Source organism: Simochromis diagramma, unplaced genomic scaffold, assembly GCF_900408965.1.
Source record: "Simochromis diagramma unplaced genomic scaffold, fSimDia1.1 OVJJ01000577.1, whole genome shotgun sequence".
In the NCBI taxonomy this organism is placed as follows: Eukaryota; Metazoa; Chordata; class Actinopteri; order Cichliformes; family Cichlidae; genus Simochromis; species Simochromis diagramma.
Genome location: NW_024387339.1, coordinates 160,467 through 182,739, shown reverse-complemented (window position 1 = coordinate 182,739; position 22,273 = coordinate 160,467). Strand labels below are relative to the sequence as shown.

The 22,273-nt window shown below is 42.6% G+C and overlaps 2 protein-coding genes across 8 annotated transcripts in view; one reads left to right on the top strand and one right to left on the bottom strand.

Annotated features, from left to right (window-relative positions):
- The window catches only part of LOC120718212 (microtubule-associated protein 4), a 117,742-nt gene extending 107,803 nt beyond the window's left edge, over window positions 1-9,939 (top strand). For 6 of the 7 annotated variants that reach the window (XM_040006643.1, XM_040006646.1, XM_040006645.1 and 3 more), the window contains 3 exons: window positions 116-228; window positions 5,145-5,337; window positions 5,500-5,654. In XM_040006643.1, coding sequence (XP_039862577.1) covers window positions 116-228; window positions 5,145-5,337; window positions 5,500-5,507 — 314 coding nt within the window. In that variant the 3' untranslated portion in view covers window positions 5,508-5,654. The other variant, XM_040006642.1, reaches the window with a different exon arrangement.
- Window positions 9,940-17,786: 7,847 nt separating this feature from the next.
- LOC120718217 (C-C chemokine receptor type 3-like) overlaps window positions 17,787-22,273 on the bottom strand; it is a 24,917-nt gene continuing 20,430 nt past the window's right edge. Inside the window, exon 3 of the mRNA XM_040006652.1 lies at window positions 17,787-18,955. Within this exon, the coding sequence (XP_039862586.1) occupies window positions 18,079-18,955 (877 nt within the window). The 3' untranslated portion in view covers window positions 17,787-18,078. The remainder of the gene's footprint in view (window positions 18,956-22,273) is intronic.

Here is a 22,273-nt window from a genome sequence, read left to right as displayed (position 1 = left end):
AACCTGTGTGCTCTGAGTTTGCAGTCATAAAACAACAACAATGAATCAATACATCAGCACTACAGGCTGTCTGTGACTGCACAAGCTTGCATCTGCGTACATGTGTGTGTTGCAGGAGGCGGCGATGTGAAGATCGAGTCTCACAAAGTGAACTTTAGGGAAAAGGCTCAGTCCAAAGTGGGCTCCATGGACAATGTGAGCCATTCACCTGGAGGAGGAAACATCAAGGTGAGATCGCGAGCCACAGCCGTGCACGCTGTGTTTACGTCCCTCTGAATCCACTGAACTGTTTCTGATCAGTCAACAAACTAAAGAGTGAAAACGATGAGCGCCAGCTGCAGCTGGGGTGACTCGCTTTCATGAATAAAGAAAGTAGCGCTGTAACAACAGTTACAGTTAATATGAAGGACAACTGGTGAGTCAGGGTTTGGTACAACACGACAGAAAAAACAAAGAAACGTTTTTTTAAATTTATGTCCAAAAATGGCGTTAATGGCCTTTATCCTTACATTACAGCACTAACACACTCTCATCCTCCCAGTACGGAAATACTTTTACAAATCCAGCTGCACAACTTAAAGTGGGATCCATTTACATTACATTGCTCATATTAAACAAAGTAACAAAAGTGGTTCTGGATGTCAGCGACAGGGTACATGACCTCGTCATGGTCATCTCTGACTGGAAGCAGAGAAGCCCCGCCCACCTGCTATTCACTAGTGTTACAACCCAAAGCAGACCTTCAGTACAGAACGCTGCGGCACAAACAGCTCACACATTACTCCAGTTTTGACTTCTCTTCATTGGTTGTCAGTAAATTTTAGGTTTCATTTTAAAATTGTAGTTTTATCTGTTAGAGCTCTGCACGGTGAGGCTCCCCAGTTTATCTCTGACCTGCTGAGCACTTAGGTCGTCAGGTCAGAGGTCACTGTTGGTCCCGGGCACCAAGGCTGTGGAGCTCTGTTGTCTTTACGCTGTACAGACTCCATCGACTCTTTAAAAAAGCAGCTGAAGACATTTCTATACAAACAAGCTTTTAATTGACTATGTGCACGAGACAATGCTAACTTCCTGGTTTGAGACCGGATGTGGGGTTGTGCATTTCCGGTAGCTTTACTTTGCGGTCAATCGCTACTGCGAAGATATCCTCCAAAATCATGTCCAAAACTCGAAAACGGAAAGATGGCGTTAAGTTACAAAGAGCAGAAGGTGGGAACACTCACCGCTGTTGTGTCACAAAAAATCTAATGATCAATTTTGACGTTTAAAGAGTTTAGATCGATCAGTTGTTTACATCACTCAACACAAGCAGAACTGCATCACTGCAGCAGAAGCACATCTCTGTATAGTGACTGGTCTTATGATTTAAACAGGCAAATGTTCAGCATTCAAACTACAGCTGAAGAATAGTCAAACCAGATGTTTCCCCGTTATGTCGAGATCAGCTAGTCAAGTACACACACACACAGCATGTTAACAAACCGTGAAAAAAAGCCACACAAAAAATGAATGATTGCTGGTAACGGTTTCTATACATTAGTATGTACGAAGGGTATGTTGTGACTTACCTTCAAAATTACAGCGGTCCCTCGCTATAACGCGGTTCACCTTTCACCTGCTGTTTCGCAGATTTTTTTAGTGCAAGTTTGCATGCTTATTTTTTCTTTACGTCACATTGTGTCCTGCGTCCTGATCGCTGCTGACGATCTCCTCCGTGACGTCTCTCCTGTATAGTACAGAATCGCTGCATCGATCGTTAGCAGTGTGACTCTGCAGTGCAGCGCTGTATGTCCACGATGTCCACCAAACGTTTTGTACCGTCAAAAAATAAAAGTGGCTAATTGATTTCACCTATCGCTGGTTATTTTTAGAACATAACACCCGCGATAAACGAGGGACAGCCGAGAAATATAACATTTGAATCCCTTTTCTCTTTTGCTCTGAGGCGCGGGGGGAAAAATATCGACAAGTCGATGAGCATCATTTACAGATATATTGGGTAAATGCCCGACACATCTATAGAAATGTAAATCGCCGTTTGATTCATTCATTTGCTTAACTTGTTTTGGACCGTAAACCAGGCGCGAATAGGACACCGGAAACAAAGCTCCCCACAGGAGTTTCCGCACCGGAAGTAGCATATGCTAACGTGCACATAGTCTATTAATGTTTTACATTATTATTTATATTTCTGGTTGTATTGTGAAGCACTTTGTGATTTGTATCTGTGGAAAGTGCCAAATAAATACATTTAACTTACCGACGAACTGGGTTTGGTTAAAAAAACAACCTCCGATTTACCCTCTCAAGGCCCAAAATAAAGAGAATATTTCAATCATGCAAACTGACACACAGTTTTCTGCTGATTTCATCCATATTTAACGGTGAAAAAAACACTCTTGGTATTAAAATGAAGTGACTGCACCCGTGTTTCTAAATCCCCTCATGAGACTAACGACACTTGTGATAAATGAATAAAATAAGAACAATATAGATTTTTTAACCTTATGTATGAAAGCTGCAGTTCAGTTTCACAGCTTTTTGTGTGAGCTGTCCACTGTCAGCAGGGCACAGGATCCAGGCAGATATGAATCCAGAAGTAAGACTTGAGGCAGGAGCATCAGCCCTGGTCTCAAGGCTAACTTTGCTTGTAGCTTGTAGACAACAACTGTTGTGGAGTTTATGTTCTGGGAGCTCAAGTCGACATAAATCAACTTCTCCTCACAGGGCGAAGCAAGGACATTTCAATAAACAGTCACAACTGAATTTAAGTTTAAAAAAGACCAAACCTGCTTCTTCAGGATTGTGTTGGTTTCTTCTGTCTTGGCTTCACTCTCACAGACGTAGGATCATTTCATCAGAAGAATAATCAGAATAAAATAATAATTTATGAAAAAATCCCATCCTGAAAATCACTGACATGTAACATCAGAACCTTCTAAAACTGCTTTGCATCTGGTGTCTCGCAGCATCGCCCTCTAACCCTGACCTCTGTCTGAAGGACACTGTTGTGAATTCAGTTCCTTCCGGTCTGCATGCGTCTGCATGTTAGTATTTAAAAATGTGTTACATCGTGGGATTACTTGTGTATCGGGGCAAAAAATGAAGACTCTGGCTTTTTCCATTGGTCTTGTTCGGCCTCTGTTGGTAATGACATGTAAGGTGGGATGGCCTCACACACCGGCCTCGAACCCTCCTCCCTGCAGCCAGCTTCCTGTCTCCTGAGCTTGCTGTTGTGAAAGCGTCTGGATGCTCCCCCAGCACATTCAGAGACACAGAAAGCAGCCGTGACAGATAAAGGGCCCATTTTTTGGTTTTGGTTTTTTAATAAAAACTGAAAACGTTCAAAATGTTCATGTTACATAAAAGAATGGATATAAATTCACCAGTTCATCAAATGATAATGATGTCACCTGTCCCCTCAGCCTATGGCAGCCTGTCTGTTTCATGGTCACCACATCGTCACATCTTCATCCTCATTCACTAGTTTGCTTGCCCGGTCATCGTGATCTTCGTGATCATTGCTACGAATAGAACAAACATCAAAATAAGAGAGCCTATTTTTAGCACTGATTTGCACAGCTTTGTAAAATGTATCTTTATTTTGGAAGGAATGAAAGGATACAGTTTCCCCTTTTTCCATTCTGTGTCACCGTCTACATCTGCAGAATCCAGATTTATGCAGAACCTGAACCTTTGCAACCGTTGCACAATCCCATGTTTAGTGTCTATTACTGCTCTGTGTGATGTGCTCCTTCATTACAATGCACACACACACACACACACACACACACACACACACACACACACACACACACACACACACACAGTCTCTTAGGCGTCTTGCCTGTGGTCGTTCCGTGGAAGGGAAAACTGTTTCCTGGCTCATTTCTCAGTGTGTTCCCAGCTGTTCAGGCCTCTTTGGTTCATTCTGACAGGTTTTGATTTTTGCTTTTGGAGAACTTGTTACAGTGACATTAAATTCGTCCAAGATAGAATAATGTTCAATTCAATTCAGTTTTATTATGTAGCTCCAAATCAGCAGTCAGCAACAGTCTGCTCATGGATCCAAACTGGGAGCAGAAGAGGAAAGCTGAGAGCTCGACTTCAAAAACTGTAGGACCCACGACTAAGGCTGCAGTGTGAGAGTGAAATGCTCTGTTGGGTTGACCTTTAACCTTATTATTAAAGAACTTGTGTGTGAGGAGAAGGGTTTTAAAGTGGATTTAACTGGGAGAAGCTAATGTTGGCACTTTGTAGAGACGTGTCCTTCACATTACATCAGCTTTGTTCGGTGATGAGTTTGACTTTCAGTTATATTTCTATCATTGCATTCATTGGGCATGCTCAGATGTTATTTGTAATATTGTATTCTTAAGTTGTTGTTTTTTGGGTCTTTTGTATTTCCATCTCTTTTCCACTATGAAAGCTCTGAGTTCCCAACCAAAGGGGAAAGGATCCACTTTCCATTACTGATCCAGTAACTTTACCTCAGAGTGCAGCACTGGGGAACAGGTGGAACAAGGATTTTGCCGAGATCATTCCTAAAGCTGTTTGCACACATTAACTCAGGACACTGCAGTGGAGTTCTCACTGACAGTCTGACCATCAGGGACAATTTCAGGTTCGTAACCTGGTGAATCTTTGGGGAAAGGACGAGCACACTTCTGGTTCCACTCGTGAATTGATTCCCTTTTGGACGCTTCATCTGAAAATAAGTCACCTGCTGGGGAGACCCAGCTCTCATCACCAGCGCTGATCCTTCACTGAAGATGCTAACCTGTACAAGTCTGAGGACTATTTTACAGAATATCCTGGCAAAATCTGTTATTTCCACCTGTTTTTAAGTCGTAAGACAGCAATGTAGGTTAAGTCGTTTTTCTCGCTGAACCTTTCAGAGCTTCCATACCTCACCTCAGTCTGGCTCCACATCCTTCTAGCTGCATTAATCAAATTCTTGTCATCCAAAAATGTCTAAATAAATTACTCATAAACTGCTGTTTGAAGAACTTCATGTTGCTGTTCACAAAAAAGTTATAATAATAATTAAAACTTATAGTTTTACGTCTCAGCCATGATGATGGAGATTTGGAGCCAGGTTGTTCCATCCCCACCAATTGACACATCCTGCTATGTGTTTCTAGGCTGAGGGGGCACAGGAGGCAACAGAGGGGAGTGGGGACCCCCTGAGTGGCAGCCCTGCCCCGGCCCCAGGCTCCGAGCCAGGGCAGGCTGGGGGCCCCGCTGCCCTGAAGAATGGGTTGAAGGACGGGGCTCCCTGTCATAGTGAGGGCCTCCAGGAGCCCCAGGCTCTGGACTCACACATCCCAGAGACAAGTAAGTATGTGTTGGTGTGTTAGTTTGGGTGGGATCCCCACATAGTGGACCAGGAGGAGGCAGGAAAGGTTTGATCTACTTGTCCTGCTGAGCCGAGTGTCTGATTGTTGTGCTGTCTGCAGTCCAAAGCTCCTGATCACATCACCATCTTTTATCTTACAGGCATCTAATTCTGCTGTCCCTCTGCCCTCCTCATTTCAACTCCCCCCCTCAACGTCACCGCCTCCCCCTCTCCCACCTTGTCTTTCCTGTTTTCCTTCTTTGTTCTTGTTCTCTCCCCCTCTCCCTACCTGTCCTCCCCTCCTCCCCCCAAACGTTTCTGCTTTAGATTGAGTCTTTCAAGCTCAACTTCCGCGAGAATGCTCGCTCTCGCACGGACCACGGCGCTGACATCGTCACCTGGCTAGCCCCACAGGACAACAACAGTAACAGACCCCACCCACACGGCTCCTCTTATTCCCTACACACCAACTACCACCAACAACAACAGCAACCGACAACTCGTAGTGTCTCCCTCATCGAGTCGCTGGCTTCGGTCGGCTGCGTCAGCTCCCCCTCCGCCCCCTCCTCGCTGCAGCTCCAGGTGGAGGTCCAGGGGGTCGACCGCAGCAGCTCCTTAAAGGGATCGTGACCTTTGTGACCCCTCTTAATATCTCTAACCTGCTATTGCTACATTTTGACCCATCGAGTAGTTCCATCATGCTTTTCCTCTCACACTGATTGTGCGCCGTCACCCTCGCCCTGCTAGATTTGGCTGAGTGACTGTGTAGACTGTGCCTGGTGAGAGGCGAAGGGGAAACGAGGGCACAGTAAGGTTTTCTCACATTCTGGGTTTTTGCTTGGATCCTCTTCACCCCACAGCCTTGTGGCAGACTGTGCTCTCCATCACCCTCCCCCAGTAGCATCCGCACCCACAGCAGCGTCAGCAGCAAATCACTCCACTCATCTACTAAACAGCATGGAAACCCTGGCTTCTCTTTCCTTTGTGACTCTAGGGGCTGTTTGTTACCTGCATCCACTTACTCTCTGCTTCAGTGACATCATAGTAACTCATCTCACCGTCTCCTCCTCTCTCTCTTCAGCAACACTTACCATAAATGCGCTGACAAACAAAATAAAGCTAGACAACATGTAGGCTGTTTAACTCTTTATTCTCTGTGTTTGTGATGATGTGTTTGAGTGACACAAATCGTGTAAAAATGAGCTTTGGTGTTCTGCTCATCTTATTTCTTGCGTCTTTCTTTTTTTCCTTTCCTCCTTCATTGATTTTAAAACAAAGTTGTATTTATTTATAGTGTCTTCCTGCATAAGCAATACAACAGGCGGTCGTTTTTTTTTGTCTGATCAGAAAATCTTGGAAACACGCACAGGTTTTTCTAAACCAAGACACACAGTGACGAAAGAGATTCAGAGGGAGAGAGGACGTTGAAAAAGCAGGCGTGGCTAGAAGCGTGAAAAGGGTTGTTTTTTTTATTAATGGCAAAATAGCAAGAAGCCTGTAACCTGAACGTTTCTGAAACGTAATAGAGGAAGATGAAGTTCAGTCTGCAGCCCAAATGTGGATGAGGAAATATGAAATATGTCTGAAGTCGAAGGAGCTGTGTGTATCGTATGTGCCTCCTGTCATTTTGAAGTACAGCGAATGAGGCTGACCCAGGCTCTGACCTAAAACTGCTCAGAGGGAGTGAAAGGAAATGCCAGGAGAAACCTGGTGCTGCTGTTAAAAGGAAATCCTGTAAGTGACCCTTTCCTGATAGTGCTTCTTGTCCCATTCAGGTGTGTGAGGATCATGGTAGCATGTTGTTTGGCATTTGGCTAAAGCTTCAGCTGACACTCCTGTGTCCTGTTGGAACAGCAGCGGGGACGATGTGGCTTTATCCTCTTCTATTGTAGCAATGTAATCAAATGTTGCCTTTGTAATGCATGGCCAGATAATATGACTCTAGGTTAAAGGCTGATGTCCATTATGAAAGTGTTGTGGTTTGGTCAATTAGTGTCGAGATTAGCTGATTTATGTTTTAAAGGAAACAGAGAGGAAGAACCAGTTTGTAATCTTTGTTTCCCCTTTTTAAAATCATGATTGAATTTCACAGCTGACCACAGATTTGTACGCACCAACTCCGTGGCTCAAACACACACACAGGTCAGCCACTGTCAGGATTTAAAGAGGGTTTCTTTTGTTTGTTTGTTTGCTCTTTTGGCTTTGTCAAACTGATTCTGTCAGCAGTCATTAAAGTAATATAACAAGGGCTGGGTATCATCTGAAACTGATACCATACATCTAACTGACTGGCAAATGAAAATATGATAGATCAAAACATTATCTCATAAAGTTAGGATGGGGAACGTGTTAGCAAACGTAGCATGCCCTTTTCAGTCCATGTAATACGTCTTAGCTTAATAAAAGAACAGCATTTTCTTTTTATCTCCGACTCAACCAACTCTTTAGCTGCTACATGCTACAGTTAACGGCTAGCTTTTTTCACCACTCAGCTGCTAACTGTACTTGCCTCCCATCTGGTGCTTTTTTTTAAAAACTGCAAACAGCTGTCTGCTGTTGTGTCTGAAAACAGGGTTCATGACAATGAAGTAAAACAGCAAAGTTCCAAATTATAAAACCAAAACAATGCGTTGAAAGAAGCTAACAAGCTTCTGGTAGCTAGCAGTAGCTACCATGTTTGAAAATGTTACCTCACTAGCATGAGAGGTTTGTTTGTAATTTTCTGTTGATATCACAATAAGAAATAGTGCTGTTAATCCTTTTGGCCACAATAATCTAAGCTAACATTGTGACGCCGCGAGGTGAAACTCATCGTGTAACTGCCAAAATGTTTGAGGTATACCCGACAGTTTTCTGAAGAACAGTACTTACGTTTGAACTACTCACACAGTTGTTTCCAGTCTGTGTTTGCAAAGTCATTGTTTTTGTCAAATGTAGCAAAATTCCCAAAAAGCAAAATGCAAATTCAGCTTCATTAGGCTCTTCCTAGCAATAGCATCCAACTACAGAAACACAGAGGTTTTCAGTGCAAGCTGACACTAAAATCAGTGATTTGTAGAAAAGCTCTGATGACATTAATTAGCACCTTAAAGCTTGAGTGTATCAGCGAGGGTTGACTTATGGAGTGGAAATAATGAGGAATAAGTGATCCTTCATTCTGAGTGAGCTTTTGCAGTAGTGTGAATGCCCATGCCCTCTCTCTTCTTCTTCAGCTGTTAATTGATTTAGTCATTGGTCATTTTTAACAGAAGTACAGGGACGGGAAGTCAACCAATGTCTTTGGAATTGTCTTTGGGAATGTTTCACATGCAGATGGTGGCGCATTAATAAAAGCTGTCATCAAGCAGTTGAATTGCTTTGTTTGCGCTGCAGCAGCTGTCTTCTAGCAAAAAGCTTCCTTGTGCCTGTCCCAACTTCTTCTAGCTTTGCTTTTCTCCCAGAGTTTCTACTTACCACTACACGGGTGTACAGATGTGCTCTGTAGTCCTCTTCATGGCCCCTAAAATATAAGAAGTAAACAAAGTAGATACCAAGCAGGGTTGGTTGGTGGGGAGTTTTCCAAGTACCCTTAAGTACCCTTAATCATAACTATTATGGCTGTTTTTAAGAACTGCAAAAATAAAAAGGTCTACCTGTTTTTATTGAAAGGGGCCACCGAAGTAAAGAATGTCTTTTGAGATATAAGTGCAGTAAAGACACAACGTATGCACTCCTGTAGCTCTGTGGGGGGCGTGCTCATCTGATTGGAGGGTGTAAAATATCAAATTTGTCACAGCCACTTTTACAGACTGCATCTCGCCCAGAATTGAGACTCCCAGTGCAGCACTTCTTCAAGTCTTTCAAATATTATAGCAGATGATTTTATTTGGAGTTGTGGCAGCAGCTCGATTTAGAAACATTGACGTATATATGCTTAATTATTTAATTAACTGCAGCCTTTTTAACAAAATGTATAGTGCACGCACATGTATGTCTGCACACTATGAAATTATGCTTGCAAGCCCAGTCCTAAGAGATGAGAAACGTTTCTGTAAGCATACAGTGACCTCTGCAGGTTCATATAATAAAAGAATAAAGCTAAATGGGAATGAAGCTAATGCACCTGAATCACATGCCACTGCATAACAGTGGGCACAGAGGTCCACATACAGGCCTGTCATTTGGACATTCTGCATATCAAAGCCTATTAGCCGCTCTGTTACGGCACTCAGAGGGCAGAGACCCTAAAACGTTCTTATTTGAGGCTGAGAAAATGAACCGTAGCTAACATTTTGGCTTATTTAATAAAAGCTCCTCTGAAATCTGTCCAAGGAGCCTCGTAGTGCTTCATCGAACGCTGCCACACTCACACCTGACATGCAAGTGTAACACTAGCTAACGAACACCTACTGTACCTGCAGAGCATGCTGAAAAACTATGGGATGTGTTAGGTAGACTTACTCTGTCATTTGAAGAACCTCCTTGTTTTTGTTTTGTTTTTTGCGTGTGTGTGTTTGTTTTTCATAATTTGAATTTTATTTTTCGGTTTGGAAAAAAATTTATTGTGATTACTTGTTAATTAGTGATGTGATAATTAAACAAATAAATTGGACTAAAACTCACATTTGATTTGATGTGTTTTGTGTGTATTTCATTCCTCTCAAGCAGGTACGCCGAAATTAAAACAACAGAATATGCAGAAAGTTTAAAACATGAGACACATCCAGACCATTCAAGTAAAAGTATGTTGCTAGTGTGAATTGTAGGCTTTGTGTGAAATGCTAAACGAAACAACAGCTCACAGTGGACCTTGTTGTGTGGTTGTACCAGGACAGGTAAGCAGACAGCTTATTCTAGTAAAGTAATGAAGATGAATCTGTCACTGGATGGGAAAAGCCAGATCGATGTGAGCAATGTGTTGATGAGACGCCTGCTTATCCACACTGGAGAGAAGCCACACTGATGTCAGCGATGTGGGAAAAGTTTCAAACACACAAAGTGTTCCTGCCTGTCCCCACAGGACAGAAGCCATACCAGCGCTTCCACAGTCCTGTGGAAACAGTCCATTGACTCGAGCACATAAATCAGACATTTGTAGCGGCCTCCACGACTAAGTATACACATCGCTTTAGGACAGATCGTTGTTGTCGGTCGAGTTCAAGATTCAAAGATTCAAAGCGTTTATTGTCATGTGCACAAAGAAAAAACATTTCTCTGTACAATTAAATTCTTTCTCTGCTGTCCACACACAGACGCTGGTTACTACGTACAAATAAGATAAAATACAAATAGCATGAATAAATAAAATTGAAGTGTTAAACAGATTTATGTGCAAAGAGCTATGAGCTTAACATGCTGGTTTGATATGTGGGATGACCTGATGTGCAAAAATGATTACTGTTAAAATCGGTCAGCTGTTCCAGCGTCTGATGGCAGTGGGGAAGAAGGAGCTGTTGAGTTGAGTTGAGAATGAAGCATTCTTCATTGTGTCAGCATGTGTCTGTGTGTGTTTTTGCATCAAGGAAGTGATGCAAAAACACACACAGACAGCCTGAAGCGTCTCCTGGAGTCCTGCCCCACTCCCCTCAGTCTGCTGCTGGTCCTCGCGTTGTCCACCTTGGGTCTGGTCTCGGTTAGGGCAGTTCTTGTGCCAGCGTCCGTGCCGGCCGCAGGTGATACATGCATCTTGACGATTTGGCTTTTGACCTCGAGTGCCCCTTCTGCTGCCGCCACGCCCTTTCCCTCTGTCACTCCACGCTGGTGTGTTACGGTCTTGTACATTGTTAATGCAGCATTATGCAGGACGGTGCTCTGTTTCTCCTCTTTTCTGCCTTTCTTTTCATCCAGGCAGTTTTGGGCATGATGGGCGTCACGTCGCAGCTCTGCCAGGCGAGGCTCCTCTTGTCCTCCCACTTATGAGCGTTTCACTTCAGCTGCTACGTCAGGCCTCAATCCACAGAAAACATGGCCACACAGATGATGTTCATACATAGAAGCAGAGGAGCCTGCCGTGTCGTCCTACGGTGGATAAAATCGTCTACAGGCTCAGCTTTATTTTGTTTGCAGGCTTGAACTTTAGACACCAGGAGGGCCACCGCATCACGATAGTCGTGGTTTTCCTCGCTATCATAGTCCAGGTTTCACATCCTCAGTGCAGGGCCAGGCAAGTGTGGTGATATTGTCTTCAGGTCACATGACTTTAGCTTGCCTGGCACTGAGCTTCTCATTTCTTAGGCGATATTCCTGGGAAAAGATGAGAAGCTGCTTCCCAAACTTTGGGGCCTTCTGGCCCTGCCACTTCCACCATTGGCAGCTGCATGCTTTTGTTGTCTCTGACGTGTCGTTAGCACAGTTTGAAGCGCTTCCCCCTCCTCACTGTCATACTGCTGTCAGGCTCATCGTCAGTGAGGGGGACGTATTCAGGGTCAGCGTCGGGACGAGGATATGGTCTTCGTTCAGGGTCAGGACGTGGCGTCTGTGATGTCTGTCCTTGTTGTTTCCCTCCTTTTCTTCTTTCTCGATTTACCTTTGCCTCCGTGTGATGTCATGACAATGGAGTGCTCTTACTATAGTAAAGTGAGAAAGTGATATTACTATAACTAATGTGATATGATTAAATATGTGATTAATACATGAGAAAAGAAATCTCCTTCCACAGGACGCATGTCTGCTGAGCTCTCCATCAGCACAGGATCTCCACAGGGCTGCTGCCTCAGCCCCAAACTCTTTAACCTGTACACCTATGACTTTGTCTCCACCCAGGAAAACTCCATCTTCATCAAATATGTTGATGACACCACCATCCTGGGACTCATCAAGCGGGGGGACGAGTCTGGGTACAGGACCCTGGTAGACATCGTGCTTGCCTATGGTGTGGAAAACAACCTCATCCTCAATACAGAGAAGACCATGGAACATCAGGAAGAACCCCCTGCTCCCCTGCAGCCTCTTATCAACAAAGGGACACAGGTGGAGAGGCCAATGGCCACAGATCCCTGGGACTGCAGGACCTAGGGCAGACCTGAGCTGGACTCTCAACACCTCAACACCACAGCAACAGAAAAAAAGCCCAGAGAGGCAGAGAGAAGGGCTCTGCAAAGAGTCATCAGGTCTGCAGAGAGGATCATATGTACAAAACATCCTTCCATGTACTCGCTGTACACGCAACGCTGCTAAAAAAAAAGAGCAGAAAGAATTATTAGGTACCCACAATGTGCAATATAGTAACTGAAACAGATTTGTGAAAATGTGCAATATTCTGTGTGCAATTCTAGGATCTGTATTACCACCCTCTCTTTAGTGTGTATTTGTACATAGTAAATACTATAATTGCTCCATTCTTTGCAATATTTCTATTTTCTTTTTTGAGTTGCTTTGTTTTTACCTTGTAAAAATGTAACTTGACCTGGGGAGCTCTTCCAATGTGCATTGACGGTTGGTCCTGTGCGCAAATGGCAAATAAAAATCTTGAATCTTGAACTGGAGCTATTAAAACAGAATGGGTTCATACTAAGAAGCCCAGAAGTGTCCTGCCTGCAGGCCAGACAGTTCACCAACTGAAAACACTAAATAAATAAATGGCAAAAGAAAAACAAAACAGTTGAGCAGATAGAACTTTTCATCAGACAAAGAGCAAAAGAGTCATCTCCCAAAGTTCTCCAAGTGGTGTTTTTATGTCCCACATGTTTATGGGGTATTGTTAAAGGAGGAGGAGAATAATACAAAATTTCTGTACTCAGTTAACTCTTCTTCTAGCTAGATGCCTAGCAGTTTATACCATGATTAGACTTTATAGAGATCTGCACCTCGAATGCATCACAAGGACAAGGAGAAAGTAATGTAAGTGTGTAAGCAGCCATGGGATGTCATTATGTTGTTATTACTGAGTAAGTATCTTTGTACTGGAAGCAACTCCAGGCTGCAGCACATGAACAGTAATATGCACTAATCTGCTTATCATTATTCAGTAACAAGCTACTGATTGCTCATCACTAACAGAATGGTGTCCTGGATTGTTTTGCTTGAATATAACCCTCGTGTTATACCTTTTTAGTAGAGATACTCACTTGCCATAATTGTCTGTATAGGAATAGTGACGCTAGCATTGTAGACATTGTATGTATGGCAGTGATGTTTCGTCAGGACAAGCAAGGCAAGCTCTGCTTGCTTGTCAAATCTAATAATAGACATGAATGAAATTTGTACCAAAGTAGAGTGATCTGTCTTTTCATAAAAACAAGGAAAACTTTGACAATAATGGAGAGTGGAGAGCAGCTCTGATCATGTCCGATTCAATCGACTGGGCAAGCTAACCAGGTGCAGGCCTCAATCCACAGAAAACATGGCCACACAGATGATGTTCAGATGTCAGATTAGCAACCAAGTGTCTAATATACCTTTATGGGCTGTTTCACGAGCACTCTATTCTGATTAATATTTTTATTTATACCTGTAGATATTGAAAGGGTTTGTTTTAAAATATATATTTTAAAAATCAAGCTGTGGCCTGTGTTTTTGAGCAAATGAACAACAGTTTTTTTCAGAGACACGTGGTCCTCAGCCACTACAAATATCTTAATATTTTTAATGTTTGCAATTCTTCATCAAGGAAGGAGAGCATAAAGGTGAAGCTCTCCATGTATAGTTCAGATAAGCAGTACAAATTACATGTCTAAGGAGCTTGAAAAGAAAAGCATCTGGACTTCTTTCTGTAGCTTAAAGTAGTCCAGATGCTTTTCTTTTTTGCTTTTTTCCTTAGACTGCAATGACTTAGATGACTGAGAACCTTCACAGGCACACAAACTGTTTTAATCTGATCTAGTAGGGGTGTGTATTGGCAAGAATCTGGCGATACAATATCTATCATAATACAGGGGAGACGATACGATATATTGCGATACTAAAAGCCAGACGATATTTGTGTTTAGGACTGAATTTAATTAGGAAAACTCACAGTAAACAGTCCAAACTGTTAAATGCTTGACATGAGCCATCTAAAACAAAAACACTCTCTAAGTTCAAAATGAATGGAGAAATTAACATCTGCCTTATTAGAAGTCATGTCAAATAAACAAACAAAAACTACTTTACTGAAATATCAACTATTTCTTTAACATGAAAAAAGGTAAACAATGTAACACTGAGGTCTTACTTACTAAGTACTCTGATTGTAAAGTACTTATCCAAAAACTGCTCTATGGAGCATCAAAACAAAGTACTTTTTATGTGACCTTAACATAAACAAATATAAACCAAAAATGAAACTGCTTGAAGAATCCATCCAAGTAAACATTAACAAACAATGTAAAGTGCTATTACAATTAAGTGTTAATAAAATAAAGTACAGCTCTGCAATGTCTATCAATGGAACACTTTTAGTAAAACCTGAAAAAGGGAATTTACTCATTTAAATAAAAGTGCTTATGAGACTCAACCAAAATGTCAAACATTTTACATGTGTAGTGTTTTCTCAGTGCTTGTTTTTCAATTTCCAGATTTTTGTGCAGGAATACAAGCTGGTCGACATGGTCAGCTCTCAGGACACTTCTCTGTGCATTTACTATGTCTCCTGCAGAGGAGAAAACTCTCTCTGCACAGACACTTGTTCCAGGAATGCATAGGAAACTCCTTGCTACTTTGGATAGCTGAGGGTATTCCTGTTCATGGTCCTTCCACCAACTGAGAGGATTTCCTGTGAGAGGCAAAGGGGTCTCATCTCTATACCTCTTGATCTCAGCTGCAGCAACATCATGTTCTGATTTTGGTGCAGTATTGTCACTAGTAGAGGCAAACGTAGCTCCAAGCAAGTCCACCAATGCACATGAGGTCCTCTGTCTCTTTAGGGGTGGCCGAGGGATCGAGTCAAAGCTGTCTTTGTTATGTGGGTGATGAGCCTCCTCGATGGCATTCTCTTCCTCCACCTGTTTGTCAGTCTCCTTATTCTTTTGCTCCTTAAAAACATTAAATTCAAATAGTATTAATGTCACAAAGTCAAAATTCAAATCCAAGATTCACCCTGTTCTGCACTAATATCTGATGACAAATGTCATCAATATACTTTTTTTTTTTTTTACTTTATTCACTTGCTTATAACTTCAGTTGAATTTTTCCAAATAAATTAATTTATTTACTTACATTTTCTTCCTTCTTTATCACAGTCACCACAGTGTCCAACAGTCTGGAATAGGTCTCACTGGTCTCTGCTTCAGACAGGAAGGGCAGGTCCTTAAACCGAGGATCAACAGTTGATGCCATCCATAGTGTCTCCCTCTCATTTACATATCTCTTTCCCAGATCTTCTGCTATGGCAGTCTTAATGTCCCTTACTGTCGGTGTATCATCAACACTTTCTTGTGCACCCATCACAAGCTTGGCATGAAGAGGAGCAATGATGGACAGGGTTGGCATGCTCTCCTCTGACATCACCAGGGTGGCGTCCTTCATAGGCTTGAGTGCCCTGACAACTTCTTTTGCACATGTGATGTCAGACTCACTTAATGTGAAGATTTCTTTTTCACTCTTCCTAACTTCTGCAGAAAGCAGAGCCGCACAGATGGCTGGTTGCTGTTCTAAAAATCGTTCTATCATATCATAGGAGCTGTTCCATCTTGTAATTATGTCCGTGATCAATCTGTGAGCTGGTAGCTGAAGGAGGCACTGTTTCTGCTTCAACTGGTTGCTGGCTGTGGTGCTGCGCCTGAAAAAGGCTGTTACACGTCGGATCCTCCCGAGAAGTCGCACCACGGATTGTATTTTCAGTGCTTTCTGTGAGGCGAGATTCAGACTGTGTGCAAAACATTGTATGTGCGTCATGCCTGCAAGTCTAGCCGCGAGAGCCATATTTGGTGCATTATCGGTAACAACAACAAGGTCCTTTGCGTTCAATCCCCATTCAGCCACAGCGTCAGTTAGTAACGCTGCAATGTGCTCACCTGTGTGACTGTCATGCATGGCTCGGGTTTGTAGTACATGAGACTGAAGGTTCCACTGGTCAGTAATGTGATGTGCTGTAACAGTTACGTACGATTCAGTGGCTCTCGAAGTCCAAGCGTCGCATGTCAAAGCAACTGTCTCTGCCGAGCTGAGAGAGTCCAGCACTGTCGCTTTGACTTCTTGGTACAACTTTGGCAGAGCGATGTCCGTGATGTGTTGTTGGGAAGGAACGGTGTAACGGGGCTCCAGCGTTTTAATCATATTATGAAATCCTTTATTCTCCACAACACTCAGAGGGCGCATGTCTTTGCAAATAAAAACAAGTACTGACTGCGTTATTTTTGTTGCACGAGTTGAAGTTCCTGGTAGTTTCGAAAAGTTAACTTCTTCAATTGTCCGTTGAGCGGGATCACCTCGTTTCGTTTTAAAATTAGCATTTGACGCTACATTGCTATGGTGTCTACACACGTGTGTTCATAAATTTGTGGTGTTACCCAAATATTTGACTCTGGCGGTGCAGATTTTACAGACTGCATAGCTCTTATCATAGTCTTTACTGCCTTCTTTTGTCCTAAATCCAAAATAAGTCCACACATCAGCTTTGAAAGCTGCTGCGGCCGGCTGTATCCTCTCCTCTTCGGTCATCCGTTAGCTAGCACAATTGGCCACACATCCACTGTTCTACTTCGTTGGTTTTTGGCAAACTAGACGCTTCTACAGTTATCGCGAGACCTCGTTTTTCCGTAACATAAAGGCGGTAAAAACTGCAAACAAGTGGCCAGAGTTTGAATTGCAACATACAAAAGAAATAGACAGTAAATGCATGTAATTTTTCAATTAAAAAAAATCGATAACACTGATTTTGAATATCGATTCAGTATCATTACACGAAATATTGCGATATTTTAATGTATCGATATTTTCTTACATCCCTATGATCTAGTGAAGGAAGCTGTTTGTGTGAATCTAGAAAAGAGAGGCATCATCTCTGCTTGCTTTTCTGTAAAACTTACCACACCACACACACTGTAAAGTGCTTGTAAAAAGCAAATCAGAAGTTTAAAAATACTGTTTGGAAGTGAAGTTTATTATGTGCAGAACAACATGAAGAAACGCATGGTCATAAATGGGTTTATTTCCTAAGTACGTTGTGTTTACACAAAAATAATGTCAGACTAATACAAAAGAAATGAACATTAAGTATCCATTAATTACCCTTTCTAACTTCAATCTGTTTCCTTTCGTTCTAAATTTGGGACTTTGGCTCGAATAATGAAGATATAGAAGTTTGAGTCCTAGACGCTAGTTCCTGGAAACCGAAAGTTCCACTCTTGATGAACTCATACCTTCCTTCAGTTGGTTGTAAAACCATGACTTGCTCGTTCATCCATTCACTTCTGTTTATCCTTTTCAGGGTCACGGGGGGCGCTGGAGCCTATCCCAGCTGTCGTAGGGCGAGAGGCAGGGTACACCCTGGACAGGTCACAGGGCTAACACAGAGACAGGACACAACCAATTGCACTCACATTCACACCTATGGGCAATTTAGTGCTTCCAATTAACCTATCCCCACTAATTGCATGTCTCTGGACTGTGGTGGAAGCGGGAGTACCCGGGGAGAACATGCAAACTCCACACGGAAGGATCCTGGTGGAACTGAACTCAGGATCTTCTTGCCGTGCGGCAACAGTGCTAACCACCGTGCCGTGGTGCCCGGGCTGACCTGTTATTCCCAGGCAGCCTCCCATCCAAGCACTAACCAAGCCCAACCTTGCTTAGCTTGCGAAATCAGACGAGTGCTCAGGGTGGTATGGCCGTAAGCTGGTTCGCTAAATATCCCTATAATCATTTGGTGTCGTTTTTGTGTTCACGTAGCTTCTGCTGTTTTGACTAACAGACATATGCCTCTTTAACTTTGGGAAGTGTTTCACCAGCAGATGCCTGAAGTGGTTCTGGAATTTCTTCCCAACAAAAGTATAGAATACAGGACTGATACAAAAGTAAAAGTAGGCAATGGTGCGAGTAATTTGAAGTGCATAACCCAGTTTCTGTTTGTCCTCACACTCACTCTTAACTTCATTGTTAATGTTCATCAAGTGTACAACGTTGAAAGGAGTCCAGCACATGAAAAACAACAGCACAATGATGAAGATGAGCCTGACTGTCTTGAATTTGCTTGCAATCCTGGATGACATAACAGTGATTGCAATCCTACTGTAGCAGTAGAGAATAACAATCAGTGGGAAAATCAAGAAAACACTAAGCTGAAGGTAAAACCCAGATTTTCTCAGCTTGTCCATATCGACATAGGTAAGGTTTCGAGGGTACTCCTCACAAAAAGTTTTGTTATCAAGACTAGAAAAGAAACTACTATAGATAATCATTGGTCTGATACATGCTAACCCACTGACTAGCCACACAACAGTGCAGGAGATTCCTGCATACTTTCGATTTCTCACTTGTGAGTCATTCAACGGGTACAGAATTGCAAGGTACCGATCAAAGGTCAGAAGGGCTAGAAAGAGTACAGAGCTGTAAAAACCCAGATAGTAGACAGTACTAACAATCTTGCACATAACTTCGCCAAAGATCCAGTTAGAGAGCTGCATGTAGACTGCCATGAAAGGAAGGCTGATCATGAAGATCAGGGAGGACATCACAAGGTTCAGCAGCAAGATGTTGGTCACAGTGGTCAGCTGATCAAACCTAGAAAGCAGTCAACATAAAAAGATTCACAGGTCAGTCATCATGAAACAATCTAACCTCAGGTGTTTTCCAGGTAACGGAGATCAGTGGAACCTTCAGTGAAGTAAATCAGCACATCTTTAAAATCAGTGGCATTTCTGGATGTCATCATTACCATGGAGTCTGAGCAAAGATATTAAATTATAAAATAATATTTTGGAATGCACAAATACAATTAGTGGAAAGTACATTGACTTCTTGGTAGGACAGCACCTTCTAAGCTTCTGCTGCTGTGCCCCTGACAAGCATGTTAGAGAGTCCACAGATGTACCCTCAGTAAGAAAATATCTTGAAAGTTTATTTTGTGACCCAGAAAGAGTAATATTTCAAACTCTTTCGCCATGCTCCTCCGCCATTGGCGCTTTTAAAATATATTGTTATATTATTATAACAATATGATCAATAATAATTTAATGTAAGTATTGAACAGAGTAATAAGAGTAATATTAAAACTAAGTAGCTGCCATTGTTGGAGGATACACCCGACCCATCCATCAAAATGAAGGACGCATTTGGAGGATTCTTCCAATTTGGACAGCCTTTGTCGCCTGGCTGTGACGTAATCGGTCTCCAAATGCAGCCTCCAAAAGATGCGGCCCCTGAATCTGAACACAGCTTTTATTTCAGTATTAGGCAACCATGACTACTGTCTATCAGAGGCTTCTTTGTGGAATTCTGTGCCTGAGCTTTTTACAGTACTATCCCTTGCTTGGCACTTATATCACTTAGTAATGACACCAACATTATCATCCTTCTGGCAGACAAGAGTAGGTGCACAGTTTTGCTAAACCAGAAAGAGTATCATGAGAAAAGTTGTCACTGCTCAGTGGCAAAGATACTTATGAGCCACTGAAATGAGACCCAGGAAGTGGTTACAATAAAAGGGTGACAGATTGTCTGAAGCAGTTAGAACAGGTATGTCCAAAGTCCGGCCACCAGCCAATCACGGCCCACAGTCAGATTTCACGTGGCCCGCAGCTTCAGTCTAATTATGTATTATTTATGGCTCACTTCCTTAGTCCGAATAAATAAATCATGACTTTAAAAATGTAATTCCTTTTTTCACCACATGGTGGCAGCACATTTTTCAGCTACCTGCACCTGTGCTGTGAGCCCGCCCTTCTCTGCTCAATTCTGCCATGGCGACTGTACAAAAAAAAAAGAGGTTGACAGTGAGAGCCGCCGCTTTCAGGAGCGGTGGGAATAGCAGCATTTTTTTACTGAAACTCGAGGCAGTTGTGTTTGTCTGATTTGTAAAGAGACTGTTGCCTTGTTTAAGGATTTCAACATTAGGAGACACTACGAGACTAAACTTGCTGCAACATATAACAAGCTAACAGGAAGTGAGCGCGCTGAAAAACTGAAGCAGTGATGAAAGCACCGATGCATCTGACACCGCGCAACTGCTGATTCTTTTACGAGGAGTCGACGACAAGATGAACGTGACAGAGGAGCCGCTGGATCTCAAAAGCCTTAAGGGTCAAACCAGAGGATTGGCTTCTGTTTGTGAAGCTGTTGATGATGTGACGCCACCATGGAGTAAAGGCATCATTACTGATGGTGCACCTGCCGTGGCGGATCTGCAATAAAGTCAGCAAAGAAGCAGGTAACGCTGTTAAACTTCACTGTATCACTCATCAGCAGGCTCTCTGTGCCAAACATCTCAAATTTGATGATGTTATGAAACCAGTAGCAAAGACAATCAACTGTATTTGCTCTAAAGCTCTGTACCACCCACAGTTTCAGCAGTTTCTGCACGACATCCAGGCTGAATATGGTGACATAATTTATCACAACGATGTGAGGTGGTCTGCACTACAGCGATTTTTCTCTCTCAGACAGAATCAGACAGTTTTTGGATGAGAAGGGACAACCAGTGGAAGAACTGTCTGATCCTGTATGGCAGGCAAATCTGGCTTTTTGGTCGACATCACGAAGCATCGGAATGCGCTGAATGTTAATCTTCAAGGAAAAGACGCAGTGGTGAGCCAACTATACGCTCACATCAAGGCCTTTGGAAGCAAACGGCAACTTTTCCAAAGACACTTGTCCCTAACAGAGCCCTGTACCACACACTTCCCAGCTTTGAAAGAGGTTACTGACAGTTTCCCAGTGGACATTAATGTCCAAATGAAGAGTTACGCAACAGCTATCGCGTTCCACATACTTGTGTGAGCAAAATTCTCTCTCATGAACTTAAAGAAGAACCCTGTGAGATCAAGGATGAGTGTCTCCCACGATATTTTACGCATCTCAACCACTGCCCTCAAACCAGACCTGATCGCTTTACTAAAATCTATATCTCAGTATCACCCCTCTCAGTAGTGCAGGGATGTCCAAATTACTGGAGAGCTGCTATCCTGCATGTTTTAGTTCTCTTTCGGGTTTAGCACAGCTGAATCAAATGATGGCTCATCAGCAGGCCTGTGCTGAACTTTATTAAACATTTAAGATTTGGTTTTAACTGTTGATGTTATGCTCTTAACTCATAGTTGTGTGTGTTGTGTACATATTGTGTGTATTTACATATGTGTAAATATGTGTATTTCTTGTGCAAGTGAATTTCCCAGTTGTGTAATCTTCCTGTAGATGTGAAAAACTTTGGCTTCCTGAAAGATCTTGTAAAAGTGAAGGGCAAAATTCACTTTTTGTTTAACTTTATTGATAACAGACCACTTTTCATTACTTATAACTCCAGTTTAAAATGTTCATGAGGCAAAGATATTGCAAACTCATGGAAATGTAGGGTATTCTTCACAGTTTGTTCAATGTTATCTGACTCTCCAGATATAAATGAAAGGCACAATTGTGTCTTTAGAGTTGTTCCTGCTTGCCTGAGTGGCTTTTTATTTAGGTACAGTTCCATTTTAAAAATAAAGGTAATTGTGACCATTAAAATTGTTCTTCATTATATTTTCATGTAACTTTGTTATGGAAAAAATGTCAAAAGGAACCATTGGCCCCTGGGCATCTTCACTTTATAAAATTTGGCCCTCTTTGCAAAAAGTTTGGACAGCCCTTAGTTAGAACAAGTCTGTATGCTTTGCTGAAGACAGCAGCAGTTTTTGATATGGGCGACATGGGCAGTTGCCCAGAGCAGCATTGTGGTGAGGGCGGCATCATGGCATCGGAAAAAAGTTGCTCGCATCCATGCTGCCCCAACATCATGCATGTGCATTTTGAGGATTGCATAGACAACGACTGCATAGGCGCCTGCTGCTTGCTGCACAGGGAGGAGAGGGGCGGGGCGGCGGGGGATTCTCTGGCTGGCTGGAGCGG